Source organism: Vanacampus margaritifer, chromosome 2, assembly GCF_051991255.1.
Source record: "Vanacampus margaritifer isolate UIUO_Vmar chromosome 2, RoL_Vmar_1.0, whole genome shotgun sequence".
Lineage (NCBI taxonomy): Eukaryota > Metazoa > Chordata > Actinopteri > Syngnathiformes > Syngnathidae > Vanacampus > Vanacampus margaritifer.
Window position 1 is genome coordinate 29,047,853 of NC_135433.1, and position 17,377 is coordinate 29,065,229.

The 17,377-nt window shown below is 37.3% G+C and overlaps 1 protein-coding gene across 2 annotated transcripts in view; it reads left to right on the forward strand.

Moving 5' to 3' along the window:
• Positions 1-20: 20 nt before the first annotated feature.
• Positions 21-17,377, forward strand: part of LOC144043206 (voltage-gated inwardly rectifying potassium channel KCNH6-like) — a 33,924-nt gene continuing 16,567 nt past the window's right edge. For both annotated transcript variants that reach the window (XM_077556516.1, XM_077556517.1), the window contains exons 1-6: positions 21-1,077; positions 2,360-2,590; positions 13,626-13,790; positions 14,133-14,547; positions 16,044-16,150; positions 17,216-17,286. In XM_077556516.1, coding sequence (XP_077412642.1) covers positions 1,002-1,077; positions 2,360-2,590; positions 13,626-13,790; positions 14,133-14,547; positions 16,044-16,150; positions 17,216-17,286 — 1,065 coding nt within the window. In that variant the 5' untranslated portion in view covers positions 21-1,001. The remainder of the gene's footprint in view (positions 1,078-2,359; positions 2,591-13,625; positions 13,791-14,132; positions 14,548-16,043; positions 16,151-17,215; positions 17,287-17,377) is intronic.

The following is a 17,377-nucleotide window of genomic DNA, read 5'->3' on the forward strand; positions in this document are numbered from 1 at the left end:
TCTGCCAAAGATTTACTTAAATATTTAGCAGCAGAGATGTACTGAAAAGTGGCATTATTTATTGACACAGAGTGGAATTTAAAAAAAAAGTATTCAAAAGACCTGGATCTTGGATTGTTTGGTCAACACTCTTGCGAAACTTAACAACCATCAGTACATATAAAGTAAGAATCACAAATAAATAAACAAGAAAATAATTAATTTAATTGAAAAAATATTTATTAAAAAAAAAAGGGGGGGGGGGATAAGAACCAAAACTATTTTGGCCACCACGTAATAAAGCAGACAATTAGCTAGGAAGCATTGAGCAAACATTTAATGATTCGGTATGCATTGTTTTAAAACTGGCGTTGACATTTTTGCATGAAAAATTTGCCGACTGTTGTAGATTTAAACCACTAGGAGGCATTCTGGGACCGATGAGAAGTGGTCAATGTCTCTCTCTCTCTCTCTCTCTCTCTCTCTCTCTCTCTCTCTCTCTCTCTCTCTCTCTCTCTCTCTCTCTCTCTCTCTCTCTCTCTCTCTCTCTCTCTCTCTCTCTCTCTCTCTCTCTCTCTCTCTCTCTCTCTCTGTCTGTCTGTCTGTCTGTCTGTCTGTCTGTCTGTCTGTCTGTCTGTCTGTCTGTCTGTCTGTCTGTCTGTCTGTCTCTGTCTGTCTGTCTGTCTGTCTGTCACTTTGTGAAGTTTAGGGAATTTAGAGACCTGCCACATTCAATAAGGCAGACGCGTGTGACGTTTCCCGGCAACCAGCCAACTATTTCAGTGCATAGTTCATGTGAGTGGTATCTATGCTACAACGCCCTACCTGTGGAGAGGACCAATCAATGGCGAGGATTCAAATTTGGGCGTGGCTATGCTGGCTGGATGGAGAGTTGAACAAGTCGAGAAAGATACGCGGAACCGCTGACAGATGAGCAACAACGTCTTTTGAATTCACGTACAGTACGCTGAAACTATTTAGCACAGTTTGTATTTGTGAGGAAGAGTGAAGAAGTTGTAGCCATGCCGGTGAGAAGGGGCCATATGGCGCCCCAAAATACTTTCCTGGACACCATCATCCGAAAATTTGAGGGCCAGAGTAAGTGAAATATACCTACATTAATCCAACAATCTTCATTATGACGAAACATTATAATTTTTATTATTTAAGGATTTCATACCTAAGAAACCGATTGTAGCCTTACTATTTGTAAGCAGTACAGATATATGTATATTTTATAAAAAAAGAAAAGTGTTCAAAGGGCACAAAATGCTAATGTTGTTTGACATGGAAAAACATTCAACAATAAATGCAAGGTTAGCATTTTCACCACTGTTTTAAATGTACACATATAATAAAATTACAGACGCCCTTACTTATTCACTATCTAGTATTGTATCTATATAGGAAATTCTAAATTAAATTCTTCACCAAACTCTCAATCTGTAATTGGGCCATTTTACGGTTTTCTGTCTGGAAAAAAACAAAAACAAAAAACTGGGTCTAATTAGAACAAGCTCGTAATTTAATCATCTATTAGTGTGTTGTTTGTATCCAGCATGATTTTGTTTGCATGTTGCTTTTTTTGTTGTTGTAGTTGTTGTTGCTGTTGCTGTTGCTGTTTTAACCCCATAACGTGTCAAAATTACTGTTTAACAGTAGTTTTTCTTATAATAATTTCAGTGAACAGTATAGAATGTGTAATGTTTCCGAATCAGGATGGTGCCTTGCCCTTTGTTTTACCAAGAATCCCACATTTTGACAGCATATTTGTGTACATCTAACACGACTTCAGGACTTTTCACTTTTAACCTGCACCTCCAGTTACTGTTGCATGTCCTACCTCAAGAGTACAAAACCCATTTGCCATCTGCACATATTGCAGTACATTTGTCACAGGGATTTTTTTATTTTTTAAGTAATACCTCATGGTATTAAATTGTGTCAAAGGCTTAATAAAGTCAATGAGTACTCCCGATACATATATGATTCTTTGCTTGGTTGCTCTAAAATTATACTGAGTGGGGATTATTTTTTTGAGGATTGTTTTTCTTCCCGGCAGATATTATTTTTCAGTATATAGTTATATATATTGGAAAACTGGATAGCCAATTTTTGGCCTTAATGAGAAAAGTTATGTTCATGCCTATTTTTACATTGCAAGGTGACTTTAAATTCTCCTATATCTATCCTAACTACTAACTGGGGTGGGGGCGATTATTGTGTACTTAATTGTAGGTCAAATCAACCAGGCCTAATGTTAGTTTGTGAACTATAGCATCACTGATTGTTTAAGTGTCACTTTTAAAAATAATAATATATGATATAATTTTCTTTCTTTCTTTTACATTTATCTTCACCGCTATTCCTTCCCTCACAGACCGAAAATTCATCATTGCCAATGCCCAGGTAGAGAACTGTGCCATCATCTTCTGCAATGACGCCTTCTGTGAGTTGTGTGGATACACCCGAGCAGAGGTGATGCAAAAGGCTTGCACCTGTAGCTTCTTGTATGGACCGCTGACCAAAAGACCAGCAGTGGCCCAGATGGCTAAAGCTCTCCTGGGAGCTGAGGAAAGAAAGGTGGAGATTACTCTCTATACCAAAGAAGGTACAGTTCTTTTGCATCTGTTCATCATCTAATCCTCAAATATGTAATGATTCTGTTACGAGTCAGTTAAGGGCATTCAACATCACACCAGTTTCTGGAGTAACACAGACTCACTGCCAGAAAATAAGTATGTCAACATCATAATAATAATAATCACAGTGTGGTCCAAAAACTCTTTAGCAGCAGGCTGAGCGGCTTTCCTGGTGGATTAAGAAAAGAAAAAAGAAAAATTATTCCCCAGTCCCCCTCAGGAGAAATGTACAGGTCACCCTTCTAAAGGAGAGCCATATTACCAAGCGCCACATCCATTCTTCTCAGCACCTCTACTCACTCCTTCCACCTGGAAGATATATTGAGCAATAAAGGCCGTACCTCCAGACTGAAAAACAGCTTCTGTCCAACAGCTGAGAACTGAACTCCCACCTGCAGCTCACCATTCATATTTTGTGCTATTTAATAGAAAATATTTACATGTATTTAATCAACTTTCTTTGAAGATACTTTTTAAAAATCATTTCTCTTTCTCGCCTCCATCATTAAGGAGGTTTATTGTAACAGGTGCAGGGTTTGATGAGCTTGGGTACTTAATTAATTGTTGAGGTCTCTGAATTTGAAGGCTGCGTGTTCAACTCAGTTCTAACACCCAGGCCCGGACTGGGCCATCTGGAGGGGCGGGACAATTCCTGGTGGGCCGCCCTATATTTCGTGAATCGGCAAGCAGGAGCCCACATATTCGTTTCAAAATCACGCAGGCAGTAAATAAAGAGCATCCATGTCAATTTATGTTGAGCGTCTCATTGTGAATGAAGTGTTTGTCCAATCCACTTTACATTATATTATATATAGCACTGACTGCCTGCCTTTGTTATTAAGGGTGTCACCAAGTTACAATAATTTAATATCAAAAGTAGTAAAACTTTAATCCATTAATAGAGACAATAAACAATATATCTATATTAAACCTTGTCTGTACAAAAATAACACATAAAAGAGGCAAAACACAAGTGGGACTAGTAGTAACAGCAACAAAGCATGATGGGAAAGCCTCCTACGATTAGTGTTGATCTCTTCAAGTTAGCGTCAGTCAGCTCATTAATGTGCACCAGAAGTGGTGAGAACACTTTTCAAAATAAGAGTACTAACAGGAAATACAGTGTTAGCTGCATTAATTGTACTAGTTTAACTTAATTTGGTAAGTGTGTCTTGTGAAGTGTAAAATGTCTTATCCCATTTAATGTACATTTGCTTATCGGTTTATTTTTGTCCTTTTTTGGCCCATTTTATGTTCACATACTTGTTTAAATAAACAAAGAACACACTCTTGTAAGAGCATTCAATTGTAAATTAAATTTTGGATCAAATGCAATATGAATATCGTTGGAGGGAATGCTCATCTATTTTACATTGATACACAAACTTTAAAATTGTGTATGTTCATTAAAATGTGAACTAAAGTGGGCCGATCTGAGCCATGAAACTCCAGGGCTCAAAATGAGTCCCAGTCTGGCCCTGCTCACATCTGCAGTGCCGTCATTGGAAGAGTTGGTTATTTTATTTTATGGAAGCATATAACGTCGTCAATAATATTGTTTGATTAAAGGCGTAATTGCACTCTGAGTATCTGCGGGTTTAAAAGTGTGAGACAGACCAGTTGTAATATTTTGATATTTTCAAAAATTAGATAGTCAGACTTATAAATAAAATACAGTTTGAATTCACAGCGTCGTAAAAAACAACAAACAAACAAAAAACCTCTTCTCAAATTCTTATTTTCATTTATTGACTTATTTATTGACTTATTTTTTGCATAGTTTGCCCACTTTAATGTTGAAGATCATCAAACAAATGAATATCAGACATAGATCTTTCATGTTAATACAGTTTTTACAGTCAATGGAAATTGTATTTATTAAGGAAGGAAAAAAATAAGATGATGTATCATCCAAGCCGAGCTACATTTTGCAAAAACACAATTGAAATCTCCCAACGCAGATGGGACATGTGTCACGGTCTGATGAAACCAAAGCTGAACTATCTAGTAATGATTCTTAATTAAAGGTATGTGTGTCGCAAACACTGAATTTAGTCAAGGTGGATGAAACCGTGTTAGTACAAAACCTTTAGGCTCAAACAGTGGCACATGTACGCATCATATAAATAATGTGATCTCTATTCACAATAACATCCGTTTTACATATGAATAGAAATAATCTAGTAAAAAATAAAGAAACAGCAGTTTTGGTCACATAAAGGCACATGGACACAAAAGAGACGTCAATGCAGGCACAATTCATTTAAAGCGGTCAGTCCTTGTCAGGTATGTAGTAAATGCCACCTTACGGAACAAACATAAGTACAGCTAGAAATAATCTTGTCCAAAAAACAATCAACTGCACACTCAGTCCCGCACGGGCACGCATGCACACAATGTACGTGTCCTATAATTAATGGGGTTGCTCCTCTTAGCAGTTAGTCATGATAACTGCCGCCTTACAAAATAAAAATATACAGAGCCTCTAAAAACAATGCAGTCAGAAAAGTCCCTGCTCAATGATACACAGGCACATGTACACACAATGTACTATCATATAATTCATGTAATCGCTCATACCACAACTAACTAATGAGAACCACCACCTTTCGCAATTGAAAAAAATATATAATGCAGCGTTGTACTGTCCTGTGTGTTCTAGTACACCTAAACTGTCCAATGCCTGAATGCTTAAAGAACAATCAAGGTATACAAGCCAGGTAACAAACGGAGAAGGGTGCAATTCGGCCTTGTTTGGCATGGTTTAATTTGCGTAGTGTGTATAATTTGAAGGCAGCAAACCCCACAAAGGAGCAGAACTTGGAAATTTGTAAAGTCCATGTGAATTGTCCAAAATCTGGATAATAAGTTACATTGTACTGCAATAATAATAATAACTAGAAAAATTCCCGTGGAAATTTTGAATGGGACTGCTGACTTTTGTAAATGAGCTGAACAGTTTAAAATTTAAACCACTGGAATCGCTCAAGAAATGTGGAAGTTAACCATAATCAACATCAACTAAAAGTATCTCACTGTCCCTGAAAATGTATTTAAAAAAATGTAAATGAGCTGAACAGTTTAAAATTTAAATGACTGGAATCGGTCAAGAAATGTGGAAGTTAACCATAATCTAAAAATATGTCACTGTCACTTTAAGAGCGCACACACATTTTTGACTTGGAGCCGTCACGCGCCCCACATTCCATTGAGATTGCATGAGAGAAGCACCCCTTCAACAAAAGCCTCTCGCGACTTAACGGTTGAAGATACAGATTCAAGAAATGACTCGTTAGAACGGCAAGGGTTTGGGGAACACGAGCATGTTCTCATTTTCTTAATCGGATAAAAAATGACCAAATGAGAGCAGGTTGAAAACTTATGATTTATCAGAAATGGAGAGAGGAAGGCGCCTGAAATTAACATGTAAAAGACAGGCGAATTAGTCCGACTTCTCTTGCTTAAGGTGAAAATAAAGGTACTAAATGACACCTTAGCCAAATAAAAGTTAGTTTGTCTGAAAGAAGACACTCGTGACTACAAAATGTGAGAATTTGATGTCTAGTGAGCAAAGATTGTGGCCATGGTGACGAGTTGAAGTGACGTCACGCACCCACATTGCATTGAGATTGAATGAGAGACGCACACCTCAAAGAAGAGCCTCCCACGACTTAACTCTTCAAGATATAGATTCAAGAAATGGCTCGTTAGAACGGCAAGGGTTTGGGGAACACGAGCATGTTCTCATTTTTTTAATCGGATGAAAAATGACCAAATGAGAGCAGGTTGAAAACTTATGATTTATCCGAAATGAAGAGGAAAAAGTCGCCCAAATTAACATGGGAGAGATAGGCGAGAGAGTCCAACTTCTACTCGCTTAAAGGGAAAATAAAGATACTAAATGACACCTTAGCCAAATAAAAGTTAGTTTGTCTGAAAGAAGACACTCGTGACTACAAAATGTGAGAATTTGACGTCTAGTGACAAAAGATTGTGGCCATGATGACGAGTTGAAGTGAAACTTTTGACTTTTGGCAAGAGATTTGTTGGTTCCCGGCACTCTGGCTAATTGCTAAAACAGAGTGTGTTAAAATGCTATATGACTCACTGTCTTTGAACCCGCACAGAGGGGAGAGCTTTCATTCCTTAAAAAAAATTTCGACACTGAGCTAAAGATAGGAAAAATTCCTACAAAATGAGCTAAAATTCGTATCGGTCGGATAACGTATGCGTGCACAGCGTGTCTTGGAAAAAGGTGCTTGATGTGTGATTTTTTTCTTTCCATTTCCCATTCATTCCTATGGCACTTTTTGGGGTAGTTTTTGGGGTATTGCGTCGCCATGGTAAGTGGGAATTCCTAGAAAAATAATGCCGCACCGAGTCAGATCGAGCCGCATCGTTTGATACCTCATTTGTCCCGGTGCGATCTACGGTACGGGCCGCATTCTTGCAGAAAAATCGGTGTGGTATAATAATAATAAACCCTTTTTTCTAGGAATAGTAATATGTGCTGCTTGCTTGCTACGCTCAGCAGTCCCATAATAATAAAATAAAACATTGAAAATTGTTGCTTAAAAAGCTGCGATATTATGCGGGTACAAACGACGAACCAAGTTAGAGGGACAATTATTTTGGTATCATTTTTTGTAACGTTACGGCATTATTTTACATTTGAATCTACATTACTGTTTCTATTTTTGGAGCCAATATTTGTGGCACCCTGGATGACATAGTTACCTTAACATTTGCCAATGCTGTATTGCCTGTTAGGCAAGTTGACTCTCATTGCAGTGGCACACTGTACCAGAGATGGGGGACTCGAGTCATGTGACTTGGACTCGAGTTGCTGATTTGATGACTTGCGACTTGCTTGGGAAAAACTTCTGATAGACTTGACTTGACTTTGGTTTGGCATTCATGAGACTCGACTTGACTTTGACTTGAACTCAATGACTTGACAAGTCACTGATTATCATTATCTAGTTTGTGGTGAAACCGAGACAAAGACCAACATAAAAGATTTACACCTCAAGAATAAGAGACACAACTTCTACGATGTTTACTTTCATCTGTCACACGCAGGCAAGATAGCTGTGTAAACTGTGAAGCTAAGTTAGCTAGGTTAGCTTATAGTAGCTTACCACCAATTGACAGTTACGAACATCCGGGCATTTCTGCTATTTCCACAATACAACGCTTAATTTCCACGGCGTATTGTATTGCTTTTGCCTCTGACTAGCATACAAACCAGGCATTTTGTTTTAATAGTCAACATTTAACACATTTTCAAATCAAACGAATCTTCAAAAATCAAATTACAACGATGCAAAGTCTAATGCTTTTCAATGAGCGAAGAGCATTGCTTGACCGAGGAAAAATGCTCAATTCGAAGAAATCTGATTTATCCCACTCGGATTGTGTCAGTTCCACCCTCAAAGCGTTCGAGGCAAATGTAAGACAAGACAAGACAAGACATATGTCCACATGACACGGCGTGATTTGAAATGAGTGTGTTAACCAGAACAACAAACAATTTATCGGAATCAGCCTCAAACGCTTTGAGGGTGGAACTGGGACACTCCAAGTGGGAAAAATCCGACTACAAACGCAGCACAAGAACGCCATTTAGACTTGTGACGTCATTTCGGAATTGTCAATAGCGGATTAAATATATACTAAAGTTCACGTCAGTTGTGCATTATAGTGAGAAGACAAGGAAGTGATAGATTAGACTTAATGGAAACTGTTATCTTGACACACTACTATTAAAAAAGCGATTACGTTTTAAACATAGGAATGCATACCTACTCCACTGAGTTGCTTTTCTGGATGTTATTCTATTCACCATATCTGATGTAACTAAAACTGCACACATACACTGTATATGTCAACATTTAGCATTAGAGTAACAGTGTTAAGTACATTTGAAGTTGTGAAAAATTCATGCAAACTAAATCATTCTTCTAAATAATTGAAGTATACATACATTAATTTGTAATGCTCTTAAATTTGATTTTTTTTAGAGATGTGAATGTTAGAGATGTAAAGGATTTCGAGCTATAAATGTGCAATTGTGTCAACAATTGTGACTGACTGAGCAAGATTTTATGACTTGACTTACGACTTAAACTACGTAATGACTCAACTTGCATGATATTTTTAGTGGTTTATTTCAAATCCAATGTGGTGTGTAGGCAAAGACAAAAAAAACACTTAAGCTACAGTATAAACAGTTACTGAGTTACTAGTAGAAGCACTTCAGAGGCACTTTTAAATATTGACAAGACAATCTTAAATGCTTGACTGTGTGGAAGAATTCTTCTCCATATAGATCCCACTATTCCTCAGTCTCACAAACTGCAACAGAATATTAAGCATGATATTAACATTTAATCCGCCATTTTAGGATCTCCTGACATTCACCTTTGTTATTGCCTATTTTTATTTTTTTCCTCCAACAATTGCCACATTTATTACTTGTGCCAGGAGACGAGGCAGAGGGTAAATACATATTGTATGACTGTGCAGGCTTATTACAGATCCAAGAAATGTGGCAGTGGCTGACACAGTATTTTTGATAGCAACTTCTGCTTCATTCATTATTATGTTTTGTTCTCGGACCTTGATTGCAATGACCGTGGCTGTTATTATTATTATTATTATTATTATTTGCCAGTATCAATTGGATTCAAGAACAGTAGATCGATACAATAACTTTTTTAAACTTATTTTTTACCCAAGAGATTTGTGCTGTTCGAACATTTTTTTAATTATGTAGCATGAGGCCCATGAGCCCACTCAACATATTAATTACAGTACAGTATATACACTACAAGTGCAAATTTTGATGGTGAATAATACATGCAAGTTGATTGAATAGCATAGCTTGTTAACAATACTAAAAAAAAACGGTATCTGCAAATGGACCAAACACCTCTGCATCAATTTGAAACTTCTTCTAGTAACACAGACCAGTAAAGTCAATAATGAAGTGTAATATAGTTTTAGGAAGCAAAATACTTAACTGAAACATGGTCATGGCAGCCTGTGCTTGCTTTGTTGACTTTCACCCCTTTGTTTATTTATTTATTTAGCCCACCCTAAAGACTGGTGTGAATTTGAAACACTGTGTACTGTATACAGTGCATGGGAATCAAGGAGAGGTTAAAGGGGAGCTTCTTCTACCTGCCTTAATTAGAGACGTGAGGTCACTGACAATTTGAGAGGATTAGCTTCATACAAAAGGTTATTGTTGCTTTGCTGCAATTAGCCAAGAAAATATCCAGTGAACGAGGATTGATTTGTCATTTTTCAGGTTTGCTATTTACCTTTATTATGTATCTAAAACTGCCATCTACAGTACAACATCATCCAACATACAGTATGATAAATGCTAAATGCAATGCTTTCATGTATTTATATCTGTAATACCAAAAATATATCACATGTCAAAAAAGCTCATTCGTGCCTGTGATTTATTTAAAATGTGACTGTAATAAGAGGGTGAAGAAATCTAAGACGAATGTGGATCTCCAACCTTTCGAATAAGGCAGCATGGCAACCATGGTAACCAAATCAATCACTGTGTATGGTGGGTTTAATAAGCAAAATATGCTCAGTCAAAACCAGAAAGGAGACGGGATGCAAGACGGCAATCGGTTAAAACCAAGGAACAAGAAGAACAAGAACTGGCATTTTCCTGCTATACCTGGCAGCAAAGTGGAGTTGATTGCCAATAGCTCCAAAGTGTGCATCCCCTTGTTTAGCACCCATCTTAAAAGAGATTGCCAATTAGCATCCAGATGTTACTCTACTCTCTATACTGCCTAGAGGGGACAAGAAAAAAATGCAGACATATCAAACTGACAGGGAAAACAAATAAAAGCTGGGAGTGAATCACAACAATAACGTGTTCAAAGATATTCACAACAGGAATTTAGCAATAACGTCCTCTTGGCATCTTATGATGGTAATTTATTGCTTTTCACCATTAGTTTACTTCCTCTGGGTTCCTCTCATGTTATACGGCTTAATTGTTTTTACCGGTAATTGGGTTTCTTTCATCACTAAACAACACCAAATAAAACAAACAATAATCACTTTGTAAATAGTAATCAGAAAAAAATATTTTGCAAGGCACTTTAATGCTTTTAGCAGCTTATCCGATTGAATATTAATATATTTGAATTTTAACGTGGTAAAATGCTACACATGATCGCATACTAACATGACAGTGGGCGGGGGGAGTGTGTGTGTGTGTGTGCGTGGGGGGTGGGGGGGGCTCTATATGTGAGAGGGAGGTGGAGTGTGAAACTGAGATAATCTTTTTGGACCATTCATTAATCTTTAATCCTTTCAGATACATCTTGGGCCATATTATACTTATGCAGTATTGTAATGAAAAATATTATCCTTTTGCCCTTCCAAGAGTGGCAATGACCTCACAAACTGACATTAAAGGAATTTTATTAATAAAGGGGATATGGAAATAAATAAGACGTCAGATTAACTGCAATTGATAACCTTTGACAATCTGTTCAGTAATATGCTGGTCTCACGGGATGATTGGATGTTGATGAGAAGAAATACTCACCTCTATTTCAATGAAGTTGAGATGTTGTTCAATAGAAGAAAAAAAACAATGCGCTCCAAGAAAGTATTAGTTCAATACACTTAACTGTATATTGTTTGAAATTGAAAGAAAGTTCTCAACAATACTGCTTAGCATCTTCCACAAACAAGCATTTATGGCAATGCTAGAGGAGCATGGATGTAAACAACATTGCGCATTACACTATATTACAAAGTACACAAAAACAGTATACATTCCTTTAAAATTAATTGTACTACCAGATATTTTGAATTGTATTTTTACTCTGCTTAGTTGTGTATTTTATTTTATATTCAATCAATATTTAATATTTAAAATATGTCAAAATCAATAATTATATTTACCGATTATGAATTTCTTATTAGCCTTATATTGTGCTACATTTTCCAGCCAAAATCACCCTAAATTATGCACATAAAAATGATTTACAAATCCTTTTCAACCTCTATTCTCTAATTTTGAATTTGATGCCTGCAACACTTTTTAAACAAGCTGGGACAAACACTGAGAAATACAGTTTGTAACATTCCACAGGTGAGCAGGTTAGTTGGAAACAAGCGTGATTGGGTGGAAAATGAGAATAAAAGGCTCATTTAATCACAAGCAAAGATGTGGCAAAGTTCACCGAACAACTGTGCGACCCCAAAAAAAACACCCAAAAAAATGCCAACTTCTCTCAGCCCAAGCTCTTTTGTAATGGACTGACGCAAAGTGGAAAAATGTGCTGTGGTCTGATGAGTCCACATTTCAAATTGCTTTTGGAAATCATGGATGTCTTGTCCTCTGTGCCAAAGAGGAAAAGGACCTTCTAGTGATGACAACTGCTGGAATCTGGAACAGTTTACTGTAACACACAAAAAAAATCTCATATCATCCTTTGAGGTTTACCAAATTGAACTCTCACAGGCATGCGCAAGATTTGTTGAAGTCTTATTGTACATAATAGTTCCATCATGTGCCATGTCTGTCACATTGCCCACAGCCTACATAATGCCGATTTAGATTCGGGTTTGGCTGACTAACAGTTTCAATATCAGTTATTTACGCGTGTGTGTGTGTATGGGTAGGTGGGGGCGGATTACAGGTCTGACAAGAAGTCGACCTTGAGGTTGAGTCATTGTGGTATCATTATGAGGGGAAGTAAGATTGCATGTAGCTACCCTAATCCATTGTGCAGACATAATGCGACCACCTCTCTCTTAATGTCCTTCACACATTTATGAAACACACACGCGCAAACACTCTCACATAGTGGCACCGTTTGGTAATTTCATGCTGATTTACACTAACTGTAACCGTAAACACTTCTTTCAGTATTCAAGGCCCTTAGGGAAGCACACCATTTTACCAACAACATTCTTAGTTCTTCTAATTCTAAATTTAATAGATAAAGGATTAGGCCCATTTGGGTGGTGATCCATGAGCCATGCTGTTGTGGCCCTGCCAGAACCGGCACTGGCCCAGTATGTTTAGGATATAATGATGAATTTAGGTGGGTTTTTAATTTAACATTAAATATATATTTTTTAACCAAGTACGTATTGATTTCAATGTACTGTGTTTATTTAAGAAATGTGTTAATGGCCCAGTCGGACCAGTGTCAATGTCCTCACAAAAGTGAATTTATGTTAATATCTTAAACATGATGTGTATTGTGTTTCATGTAAAAGTAAAAAAAAATACGACCAATGTCCATTAAAAAAAAAAAAAATCATTTTTAGTACTCACTATAGCAACCACTCTATAGGGAAATGGTTTACTTCAGAACACGGCATGCTCTGTATCAAAATGATTTGCCTTCGCCCAGGAATTAGTAGAATTACAGTAATATAATTACAGTATATTTGTTGTAAAGATGCAATCCATTCAAATCAACTTCATCAATCACATTTAATGGTTTAGTCAGAGACTTTACCGAACTGTGTTATTCTTGTCTTTCATGAATGTGGGAATAAAATTGCATTAAAATGTACAAAATGGTAAAATTGGTCTTGCCTGGCTAAAGGCATATTGTTCTGTATGCCAAGGACGACATGACGTTGTGTGGCTTTGCTATCGAAGTATGCCATCTAGCGGCAAAACTAGGAATGACTACCCTGTGACAAAACATGTTCTGAATAAATAATGTAATGTTGTATGGAATATATTACCTAAGTATCTATATATACTATTTTATATAGCGTATCACAATCAGGAGTACCTTAGAAGCCCTTTAGAACACTATCTCCTTGTTTAGTTTTAGATGTAGTTCCCAGAATCTGAAACGTCATAATTGGAGGCAAAGCCAGATGTATAAGAACTAAATTGAACAGAACCAGTCTTGACGCAATCCAAATAAAATCTCACTGACATTGAAAGAACACTGACACTTGTGTACCCCTATATTTCTGCAGGAGTGTGTTTTCACTGTCTGATAGACGTGGTCCCTGTCAAGAATGAAGATGGTCAGGTCATCATGTTTATTCTTAATTTTGAGCTTCCAGCGGACATCCGACCCACTGACAGCTCTCCAGCCAGAGAGCTTAGCAGAGTACTGCAAATTCCCTGGCTGACTTTGGGTAAGAAACAGGATTTTAACACCGTAATAGTCAAGTGCAACACCTTGAAACAACAAAAGTAATGCATGCTTTGCTTTGATGGTTTGCTTCCGAAATGATTCTAAGTAAAATTTAATGGATTGCTGCGCGGCTGTGTCCCTAGACAGGAAGTCAGAAGCCATGAACTACTATTACTACAAAAACAGCATAAAGGTTATGGGGAGTTAATTGTACAGTACACAGACATTTCACAATTTATTCTGAAATGTAAAAAATAAATTTATAAATTGGGAAGGAAAATAGTTGCAAATGTATTTTTTCTGGAAGGCCTTCCAAACATCATTTGTCTTTGTGTTCATGAAGCTCGACGGCAGCGTCTCCGTGTCCTCCTTCGCTCCTTCAGACCGATGGGTGTCTTATCACAGGACCCGGACCTCAGTGCCCCACATGCTGACCTTCCTCCCCTGGGACACGAGTCGGTGGCCCTGGAAAAACTGTTGTCCCTCCCCGAGAGACAGCAGCTTCAGGAGGCCGGAGCCGAGCTACTGCTGTGGGACAATGAAGTGGTGGAAGACGACATGGGCGCTTTTGTGTCTGTCGGGGAGCAAAGTGAGGGGGACAGAAAGATGAGAGATGGTGATCTTTTTGGCTTGAAATGGGAAATGAGAGCAGAGGGAGAGAGAAGAAAGAGGGACTTGCATGCATTCCCCCAGACTACAGCCTCAGCACCACCAACTCTGACTGACCCGCCCCTGGCCTCCTCATGTGCTATGACAAGGTAATATTTGTTATTATTTACTTTTCATATTTTTTCTTTCATTGTATTTTGTTTACTTGTATTTGCCTCATTAGATAATGAGTTTGTTTTATTGAATATTGACATGTGTACTCTTCTTAACACTTAACAAATTTCTGACCATTTCCTGCCATAGCATTAAAAGGACCATTGAAATTTGTTTCACAAATTATCTATAATGATAATGATCCTTGGGGACCCAGTGACTTCATGTTGTTGACCCTTGGTCTATCTCTGTCACCTCCAGCCTGCCACATCATTTTATGTGGCCCAACATTTCTTGGTAAAATCTTTACAATTGCTTCACTTCTACTAGTTACAATGAGATATTGCAATCTTTCCAAACTATTTTAGTTGACTATTGATGTGAAAGCAAGTCATCTATCAATTTGTGTGTAATAATATGATGAGGTGTTACGAGGGGTGTCAGTTGGTTATTTTTATTTTTATTTTTTAAATCATAATTAATTGCATGACTTATATAGTTATCTCACAATTAATCACACATTTTATATCTCTTCTAAATGAACCGTAAAATGTGCAATAAAATATTTGTTTTCCTAAGTTTTCATACTCTTGTTAACATAAAAGTGTGGGGGGGGATGTTAAACTAAGATAAATATTGCTTCATCTTTTAGTCATTGATACAGTAATTCCATAATTCATAAAATGTTGTTAAAATGGAAAAAGATGTACAGTACTGTACTGTAGAAAACGAGTGCGCTATTGATTTGCGTTGAGGTCATTTTTCTGCCACTAGATGGCATAATTGCATTTGTAAGACATTGGTGACAGCTCAGTACATTTTTCTTTTCATTTTAAGAGCTATCTAATCTTTACTCGCGACTGCCACCTCTGGCCCAAAGTGTAACTGCAACATCTGTGTCAGGCTCGTTCATGGTGCGCGTGCGAGTACGTGCACAATCTTAAAGCGAGAGCCACCGTGGACAAACGAAGACATGACTTCAAATGAAGTCCGAAAAACTCCGCCCCTCCCCTCCCCAAAGTAACTGTGAAGTGTGTGTGAGGGTCTGCACACTCTACTACAAAAGGAAGATAAAAGCTGATAGTTGCAGTCAGAGTAAAACAGTCAGGACTCTTCGGACTCATCTGGGCATTGGTGGAGCATTTAATATTACATTTTTAAACTGCACAATGCACCTTTAACATGGAGTAACTTGACCCCAGTCTCCACAAATATAGGCATTATTATTACATTTATTACTGCTACTTTTTGACGTGGACTTGTCTGCTGCGTTGCGACTGGAATTCCCCCATTACAGGCTTTCCAAGTAAGGGGCAGTCATTAATTGTGCGTTTAAAAAATGAGTGGCGTTAAAGGAACTTAAAATGAACTCAAAATTAACACACTCATTTTGACACCCCTACTTTTTACATTTACTGAGCAATATGTTATAATGCTCCTCACAGGGAAACTATAACTAAAATATCATTTTTTAATGTATTTGATTCCACAGGTTAAAAAGCAGCTGTGGAAGTTTAAAACTTTCAACTTCACTGGATGATATGAAAAGTGGCCAAAGTTACTGGGAAAAGGGGATACAGTTTCGACACAGCTTTTCTGGTAATTTCTGTTTTTCTGGTTATTATTGCTCTTCTGAGTTAATCACTTTTGCAAATAGCCACAAGAGGCCACTGCTAGCCTTTTTTTCAAATGTCCATGCATAGTTCAAGCCACTAAGGCTCCAGCTGCAGTAGGTTCTTGAGTGTTAAAAACAAATTAAATTAATAAATCAATTATTTGAAACATATTATTAATAATGATGATCATGGTCATATTCTTTTTAGTTAGCATTGTATTGTATATCAAAGTAAGCTCTATATTGTGTGGGTCTTCTCAGAAGGTGCTGGAGGCCAGCTCAATATGGTTAAAATGACTAAATCATCTACGGACATCAGGTGGTTGTTTAGTATGTCACCAATCCTACCTCCAGTATCACATGCAGTTATCCACAGACAACATCAGTGGTAAAACATAGCCAAATCATCATTATTTTTTATCATATCAATTAGTTATTTGCATCCTTTTTACAAACCCAGGAAATAGTAAATTAATAAAAGTATAACTATTATTTGGAAATCGTTACTTGCTAGACAGAATCAATCAATTGTCTAAACAATACTGATATAAATGATTGGCAAATAGAGAGCTGGCATTGGTTACATCAGCATTCATATCACCGACAACACAGATGGAAGTCGAAGGATTGTCATGAATAAAAGCCAAAAGCCAAAATCTATTTAGCTACTCATGCTCATTTTGTGTATTCATATGGCGTTTAGACATTCTGAATTTGTAGCTTCTAATTACAACACAGCGTGATCCTGTTAGCCCAGTCAACTCGTGATCTTATACGTTAAAACAACTGGTCAAATTTGTTATTCAACACTGTGGCTATTCCAGGAATGTCTCCTGGATACACAATGTCACATCTGTCCATCACAATCATCAACGTGTCCACTGCGACACATTTTTTATCTTTGAGTTCTTCTCATTTAAAAAGGGGAGCAAAAGCAAAAATGTTACGTTTATATTTTTGTTGGAGGTATTTTTTGCTTAACACTGCTCAATTAATTGTTTACGCCGTTTCACCCTCCCCCCCCCTTTTTTTTTTTTTTTAACCAATAGCCACCAATAGAAAGAGCAGTGCACCTGCTGGGACATCAGACACTGATACAGGTTATAGGACCAACAGTCAGGTAATGAAAATAAGACGAACAGCAGCATATGTCATGTTTATTTGTGGGTTATTAAAATATCAAAGCAGTATATCAAAGTATTGATGCAACA